This window comes from Pyxicephalus adspersus, chromosome 1 (genome assembly GCF_032062135.1).
Source record: "Pyxicephalus adspersus chromosome 1, UCB_Pads_2.0, whole genome shotgun sequence".
Taxonomy (NCBI): domain Eukaryota; kingdom Metazoa; phylum Chordata; class Amphibia; order Anura; family Pyxicephalidae; genus Pyxicephalus; species Pyxicephalus adspersus.
Genome location: NC_092858.1, coordinates 103689169 through 103698264, shown reverse-complemented (window position 1 = coordinate 103698264; position 9096 = coordinate 103689169). Strand labels below are relative to the sequence as shown.

Here is a 9096-nt window from a genome sequence, read left to right as displayed (position 1 = left end):
ACCATTACACCATGCATTCCGGGAGGCTCTCGGGTGCTCCTGTGCATGTCTGAGCATATCAGACATGCGCAGAAGGAGCCCTTTTGACAAAAGGAAAAAAATTGCCGATCTCGCACAAGCACAGTGAGAGCGGCAAGTTTTTTCCCCACCTACATCATTTGATCTCGTGCCTGGGTCAGGTGACGTAGGAATAAGAGGCGAAGATGGCGACGAAGACGGATCCCAGGACGACGCAGGACCCGATGGAAGAGACCTTCGAATGGATCAGACTGCCCTGCCGGATTGAAGGTAAGTGTATTTTTGTGCTGAGGTTTAGTTCCTCTTTAATTCCACAAGTTGCTGTCAACATTTTAAATTATCCACAATCTTGGGACTTGAGTCAACAAAAGTTTTAAAATTCTTCTCTTTCAGACCTGTACTGCTGCCTTTGCCACGAAAGACAGGTTGCGGACACACATGGTGCGCCATGAAGGAAAGGTGTCTTGTAATATATGTGGAAAACTTCTTAGTGCAGCCTACATCACGAGTCACCTAAAGACACATGGCCAAAGTCAAAGTATTAATTGTAATACCTGTAAGCAAGGTAAAAAGTTTCAAGGTAAATATGTTTAAATCTACTGTATGTTTTTAAAGGTTCTGTTTATTGGCATAAAAAAAAAAAAAGTATAGGTAATGACACCATTATATGCTAAAGTTATAAAGCAAGCTCCCCCCCACCCCTTCATAATGCTATTAGAATAAGATTCTTGGTTTATAGGCAGTCACACAGTAAATGGTGCTGTTCTTATGTAAAGTATGCAACAACACACTCTTGCCATTGTACCCAAGAGACATGAGTTTGTTACACACGTTACATGAGGACACATTACCATGTACAGGTGGCCAACAATACTGCACAAAAGATTAAGAACAAGTGACCCATCATAAGAGACACAAAAGGTACCATGTATTTTACCTGTAGAACCTGATGGATAAAACCACATTTGGAGCCTTTGTTTAAAATTTTTATTGCCATTTCTGTTGATTGTGTTTTTTGTTAGCAGTGATGGGTACTTTGTGCCCCTTTTGGGCATTATCATGTCCGTTTAACATCAGTTGGATACATTTCTGAGATCAATTCCTTGACAGATTCAATTGACTGCCTTCCGACTTCCATTTGACCTGCTTTTCAGTGTGTTTTGCATCCACCTATAGAAAGGAAGACCCAATTGTTTTTTTTATAGAATACTAAATTTTGAAAGTGGTATTTTTCAACAGTAATGCTAGAAGTCTTTAAAAATGCCCCGGTTATTGACAATTGGCATAGAGATGAAGTCTGCAAAGTGGTAGAAGTGAATTCAGCCGTTTCATTCTTTGTTACTAGTGTAACTAGTGTGTACCTCTGTGACTCATTAGCTTTACATGAGAACTCCAGCCAGTAGTCTGCAACGGGTATTTACAGCTAAAGGCAGCGCTGCTTCCTTAAATAGACTCTACTCTGTCCTTGTTTTCCTTGATCTGTATTGTTAATCTTTTTTTGTACCACAAAGTAATAATAAAATAAATGATAATTAAACTTTCTATTTTCCACATATATCCTACATACTTGAGTATGAACAGATTAAAGAAAAAACAGAGGTGCTTATTTTTGCCTAAATATAACAAAACGCTTTGACCTAAAAGTAAAAACCTAGGGCAAAAAATGTGGTTATCACTGCTCAAATTAAAAACGGTACATAATAGAAATGCCAATATGGTTAATGTGAACAAATACATCTATGGTGTAGTATTTTCTAGCTTCTGTGCGTGTATCTTTTCCCCCTTTTACATGGTAAAAAGTTTAGTTCTTTTGTACTTTGTCCGTGTTTTTTTTTTTTTCTCTTTAATATTACCTTCCCAAAGGTTTACAAAATTGAATTACAAGAATAATGTTTAACTCTCCTGTAAAATGCTAAAAACAAATGTTAGATTCAGTAAAACAATAAGGGCCTGGGGAGATGGGCTTTGTGCTTGTCAGTGGCATCAGTTTGAGAAGCTTCTGCGATCATTCTGAATTCAATGATAGGTGGCTTTTACCTACTCCTAGTAGGTTTTACACTCCCATAAAAGAGAATACAAACCCCCCAAAAATTACAAGGCACAGAGTGGCACAGAACCTTTCCCTTCCTATTCATATTATAAAGCCACAGTAAAAAAAAAACGGTCCCAAAGTGTTATACTCAAGAAAGAATTAGCCTCTTTGGAGCAAGCTAACAATGCACTCCATTTAGAAGGACTGTTGCTTCTTCTACATAGCATCATCATAATGGGGCAGGATATTTTATTATGACTGATTTACCAGCTACCTGCTTACAGCATCTGGAATCTGTTCCCATTTGAGTCCATTTGTGCTTATTACTGCAGTGTTTTGTTGGATTTTACAGAAGCCACTTGCAGCAAATGGCTAGGTAAATCTATAGTCCTTTAGGCTCATTAAAACAATTGTTTGAGGTTTTTTTTAATGCATGGTAAAAACAGTTCCAGCCCTTCAAAGCAGCGGTCGCCAACCATTTCAGGTCCGTGGACCACTAAAATCACAAGCTCCCAACTGCGCTTGCACGGGGAGTCGGGTGTCACTCAAAGGGGGAGAAACCTCCCCCAGAGTGATGTCATTATGACATAACCCCGCCCGCTCTCCCATCGCAGATTTGAGCCTGCAATGGGAGAGTGGGCGGGTTGTGTGCAGGGACACAGCCTGCCCACTTCGCCGAGCCTGGGAACTGCTTGGGGTACGTGGTCCGCAGCACCGGCTGGTGTGTCCCCCCAGCAAGGTCCTTCTTCTGACCCCGCTTGGGGATGCACCGACCAGAGCCGCGGACCACCAGTTGGCGACCGCTGCTTTAAAGGGTAACAAAAAATATGTGAAAAAGTAGTTATCTGTTTGTCCCCCAAACTAAGAATTCTGGATACAGTGTTCTGGTCCCTGTGGCATAGTGCCTATCCCATCCACGCTGGCAGCTAAAAACAATAGTGATGCCATCCCCTTTCTACCCAATAGGTTAGGGGTAAACACTCGGTGGAACCTCTGATTGCAAGGGATTATATATATATATATATAATATATATATATATATTGTGTTGAATCCAATACAAAATTATTTGAATTACCCGCCCGCACCAACGTCACCTGAAAGATGACGACTGAAAGATCGAAGAGGAAGGACGTGTCCCCAGGACATGCAGGGACCAGCAGGACGAGGGGGGACGCCAACGGAGCGTCTTAGAATTTTTTGGAATTTAAGCGACCCCGAGTGTGACTCAGGATTACAGCTTTTTGCAAGTAAAATCCACCCCGAGTCACACTCAGGATTACCTGTACAGAAGAGTTTACTGAAGGGTGAGCAATCTGAAGGCTGGTTGGCAACCACTGTAATCTGCAGAGGTGAATAGCATGGTTGAGAATTTGTTTTCCAGTGCAATGTGCCAAACGTGTGTAAATCACAAGACTGAAAGAAGGAAAACTTCACATATATGTATTAAAACCATGTATGTGCTATTGGTCAGAGTTCTGCTTTTAACTTGATGGTAGTAGAGAATATTTATATTATATATATATATATAATATATAAATATATACCAGTTGTTTAATGTTTATCAAAATGGTGTCTTTGATAAATGACTTTACCTCTTGTTTCAGCTTCAGACTCACTCTTTTGTGCCGTGGATCAGAATCATAGGACCTTTTCAATAGGTGATTTTATGTTTTCATACTAATTGATACAGAAGAATGTACATGACACTTATACCTCAGTTACTGTCATTGGATTATTATTTTTTTTTAAACTCATATTGGTTTTAATTGGTGGATAATTTAACTATTGTATTTATTTGTAGATACAAGTAACATGTGCCAAACATCTACAACAGCCCAGACGTCGGTGACTCTCACTTCCCCCTTCAATATTACGTCCTCAGTAGCAGCATCAGGGACCCTTACAAACCCTGTAACTGTGGCTACAGCTATGAGCATGAGAAGTCCAGTGAATGTTTCAAGCCCTGTCAATATCACTTCTCCTATGAATCTGGGACATCCAGTGACCATAACAACACCAATTTCCATGACTTCACCTTTGTCCTTAACATCTTCAGTTAATTTGCCTACTCCAGTCACTGCTCCGATGAACATTGCTCATCCGGTCACTATAACAAGCCCTATGAATCTGCCAACACCAATGACTTTAGCTGCTCCATTAAATATAGCCATGAGACCAGTGGAGAGTATGCAGTTCTTATCACAAGCTCTGCCATCTACACCACCATGGTAAAGGGAAAGCAAAAATAAAAAATATATAAAAATATATATTTTCAAAGCAGTATTATGGGGTTGTTCAGTAGTTGTTTACCAACAACTGACAATTATGATTTTTTTTTTTAGAAGCTTACAGCTATTTGTTGATGTTTTGAATCTTTAAGTTTTACTAATTTCATCAGCGGTTTTTCTGCCTCCGAAATTATTCTGGACCATACCCCAAGGAGGAGAAAATGTAAAAAAAAAAAAAAAAGGCTAAAAAAAAAAAGACTGAATATAGGCTAGATGACTGTTTAAAGACAGTGTTTTTTTTTTTTATTTTTTTTTTATTGTTTTAGTATTTTACCCAAGTAACCATATTTTAAATAACACTAGCAATGATTTTCTTCTTTTTTTATGCCAAAAATGTGGATATTTTGTCACTACTATGATTGAGATACTAGGATAGGTGCTCCTGTGCTTCTTGACTGTTCCAAGTTTATGAAATGTGTAAAAACTAGGAACAAAAAATGTGTATTAGCAGTATGCATTTCATGGTGATGGATTTTGTTTTTTCCAGCACTGTGTATTTTAAAAATAAAGAGTCCCAACTCTGTCCTGCACAGCACATTATTTATAATTTTAAACTCCCACACAGAATAAGTACATATACATGCTCAGAATTTGTACAAGCATATTGGCTAAAATTAAAAATGAACTGTACTGTCTTGCCTCTCTGTCCTCAAGAGAAGATTTATCCATTGAAAACTGAAATCTGCTTCTGATGTCCTTTCTGATGTCTTAATAGGCTACTGCGTATACAAGCTCTCATTCAAATCCTCCATTCTTTACCAAGACTTAGCTGTCTTTAGTAGAGTAAAAAAAGCTCATATGTTTTTGGGCAGAAGGAGAATACCATACTGTTTGGAGGGAAACTCATGCAAATATGGGGAGAACATACAACATCCATGCAGGTAGTGTCCCAAATGGAAATTGGAACCAGGACTGTAGGCAAAAGTGCTAACCACTGCTTGTTGCCCCATAAATTCAAATGAAATAGTAAGCAAAGTGGTTTGTTTTACTGATGGTTCCCCTGGCATTTCACTGAGAGTTTGCAAAATAGTGGTTAGGGCTGTTGCCATCAGGAAATAATAACTGCTAAAGCAATAAGTTTCCCTCTCAAAATTCAAATCTGGCTATTAATGGACTTTGGCCACTCTGTTGTAGCACAAAAGGACCCCTTCCCACAGAAGAACCTGTAATATCCACTTGGATGTAGAAGCACAAAGACACTGGGCTGATTAGTATCCTGATTTGGACTTACTGGTGCATTGGGGAAAAAAAACATGCTGAAGAACTGTTATGTTTTTAATGAAATTTTATATAGTATGATTTTTTTTAACCACTAAGTAGTTAACCCATTATTGCAAGCCAGGATTTGTTTTTTGACTTGCATTATTTCTTTTCCTTTTTTGACTTTTTTTAATTGTGTGTTGTAGAGTATTGTTTGTGTAAATATTTTAGCATTTTCATATTCAGATCTGTGTTCAGAGATTTTCATTTTTTTTTTTAAATAGTGACAATGGGATGTCCATTTTGGCCTATCCCCAATAGCACTTGCTTATGGTCAACACCTCTCTTAACAAGACACCACATCCAGCTACATGAATAGATATTTTTCTTATTTTAACTTTCATTTTTTTCCCCAGATGGTAACTATGTTTAGAAAACCAAAAGATTACAAAAATCCTGCATTTTAGAGTACCGTTACATTAACTTTTTTATTGTTAAGATCTTTAAGTGCTGTAGATACTAGCAAACATGTTTTCTAAAAGGTGTTTTAAGACTTTTGCATCCTTTGAATTTAGTGATATTAAGATGGAAAAAAAACTACATTTTTGCTTACAGAATCGGAGAATAAGTTTTATTTATACATTTTGTCCTGTTCTCAGCTGGTTAAATGATGCCAGCTAATAATGGGATTGTAAGATGTTTGAGAAAAAATAAAAAGGCCTGTTCATCCATGGCAGTAGAAAAGTGGACTAGAATGAAAGAAAGAGTTTTCAGATGAGAGAAGTGTCTGGACAGAAAGTAACAGATAAGTTGTAGGGGCTTGATATACATAAAAATAGAATTCAGTGTAAACAAATATTTTATAACTGATCTTTTATATTGTAGAACATAAAGCTGTACATCTTTTGTATATACAAATTTTAGTTACTTTCTGTTTGGCAGAAAGTAGCTACATTCCTACACTTTCAATGTATGTTTGTTATAATGTCCATGTAAACATATGCCCCTTGTTTGTGCCTTTTTAATTAGTTTGTCTCAATAAACAAAAATGTAGAGAGAACTTTATTCCTTAACTCATCTGTATGGTTGGTGTGTTTTCTATTTATTAGTATTGACACAATATAAATGACATATTAAATCTATATAGTGGTGAGCTATAAAATTTGATTATGCAAATAGTACAATAGTAACACACACCAAATATATATGCATAGCACACAGCTTCTTTGGTTCCACACAAAATGTCTAAATCGGGTTTAACTACCCTATACAACTAAAATAAGCACAAAACCATAAGATGTCAGGTGCAGAAAAAGTGAGGCAAAATATTTGGCTGTAGCAGAGGGCAGTTTGTGCGCTTGAGCAGTACCATAATGAGTGTCTACAGGTAACAAATAAACATGGTGGAGGTTCCTTGCTTGTCTGAGACTCCATTTCTACAAATAGAGTTGGGGATTTGGTTCATATTAATGGTGTCCTTAATGCTAATTATGCTTTATGAACTTAAAGCAGATGCATCTTTATCACTCCATAAGATCGGGGAGGTGTTTGATTGGCCCCAAATTTGATCTTCAGCAGGACAATCCCAAGCTTAGTCATTAAGAGCCATCTTGAGCGTAAAGTACAAGTTTTGGAATTGATGGTATGGCCCACACAGAGCCCTGATTTCAATATCACTGAGTGTGTCTGGGATTACATGGACAGAAGGATTTGAAGCAGCCTACTGCCACAGACAACCTGTGGTTAGTTCTCCAAAATGTTTGGAACAACCTACCTGCTGAGTTCTTTCAAAAGCTGTGCGCAAGTGTACCTAGATTAAAATTATGCTGTTTTGAAGACAAAGGATCACACTGAATATGGATTTGATACATTTTGCATTGATAAAAATAAAATGACACTTCTCTTGTTAAGGAATTTTTAGTTTATATCATTTTTCCACAACTGCCTGAAACTTGCACAAAACCTAATTTTTTTTTAAACATGTAAGCTTTAAAAAGTTTTCTATACAATACAACAAGGTAACAAGTCAGAATGCGAGACATAGCAAAAGCAATTACGGTACCTTTTTGTTAGATGTCAATCCAATTTTTTTCTTAGTACTTTTCAGAGAATTACAGATATATACAGATACAGACTTTTTCTTTTAGTTTTCTACATGTTTCGTGGCATATGCCTCTTCTTTAGGAAATAGAGCTTTTTATGTCCCACAGCCTAATAGTTATGTCTTGACTTGATCAGACAAAAGGCAACACATAGTCTCTTGTATTTAGCATATAAAACAGGAGGAATTCCAGAGAAGGAAGACATGCATTGGAACACACATCCAATTCTTCACAGCAAATAATGCCTTAATCTTAAATTGAAAATTCAGGGAAAAATGTCCCCACTCAGATCAGAACAGATCCCTTTATACAAAGACCGGAAATAGTGTGTTGCATCTGACAAGGAAATCTTTGTGGCATTATCTGCAACACGTGGAAAACAAGTACAGGTAGTCCTCGAGTTACATAAGAGATAGGAACTGTAGGTTTGTTCTTAAGTTGAATTTGTATGCAAGTCATTATTTTAATAAGTTAAGTTAGGACAGATGTTGGTCTCAACATATTGGGCAGCTTGGTGTCAGTTACTGTATAAAATCCTCACTGCATATTTGCTCAGACTTATCTGAAAAAGCCTATTAAGTTGTACAGATACGCCTTATTTACCAACCTACCTGCTTAATGACTGCTTGGACATACAACCATCCCTGCGAAGAGTGCACTGTAAAAGAACTGTAAAGTCTTCTCCACTCCACAAACTCCACCATTAGTCCTGGTCTTGCAGGCCAACACTGACACACACTGCATGTTCATAGCGCTGCACACCAGCTCTTTATTGTGTTCCTCACTTAACCAATTTGCTTATGTACCAGGTTGTAGGAACCCAACATGGTCATTATTAAGGAGTATTTATTTGTTTGTGCCAATTTAAAGTCCCTTTTGAAGTGTGTTTACCACATATCCTTAATTTTCCTATAAATAAGGAAAGGAGATTATAAAAATAATATACTATTTCAGGTAGAAGACCTTCGGCTGCCTTTGCCTCCCTACTGTATAAAAATTGTGATTTTTTTTTTTTTTTTGCTTTATATTTCGCTTGCAACTGATACATGGTCATGTTTTGGAGATGGCAGCAAAAAGCATAAACTTTCATCTTTATGATGATGCTATATAAATACTGTGTAATATTAATAATCTTTTCAGTAGGATTTGCTCTCTAAATATTTACAGTTAGATATTAACAAATATTATACAATACAAAAATATATATATTTTTTGTAATAAATTTTTATTGAAATTTTTCAAAATATACAAGTACTAAAAGAAAAACAGAAAAAAAAACATTGCCAATATTATTCATAATCATTACACATACAAAAAAATATTAAAAACAAACAAACTAAACCTAATCAAAAAAAAAAAGAAAAAAAAAAAAGTGTACTCGAAGCTAGCAATACAAATAGGAAAGAACAAACATTTATCATAATTTAAAGAGCCTTCTGTCTATATCAGGATGGG

At 36.6% G+C, this 9096-nt stretch overlaps 1 protein-coding gene across 1 annotated transcript in view; it reads left to right on the top strand.

Moving 5' to 3' along the window:
• Positions 1-6612, top strand: part of VEZF1 (vascular endothelial zinc finger 1) — a gene marked incomplete in the record, with an annotated part of 16611 nt that extends 9999 nt beyond the window's left edge. Inside the window, 2 exon segments of the mRNA XM_072422149.1 lie at positions 3656-3709; positions 3853-6612. Of these exon segments, the coding sequence (XP_072278250.1) occupies positions 3656-3709; positions 3853-4283 (485 nt within the window).
• Positions 6613-9096: the final 2484 nt, after the last annotated feature.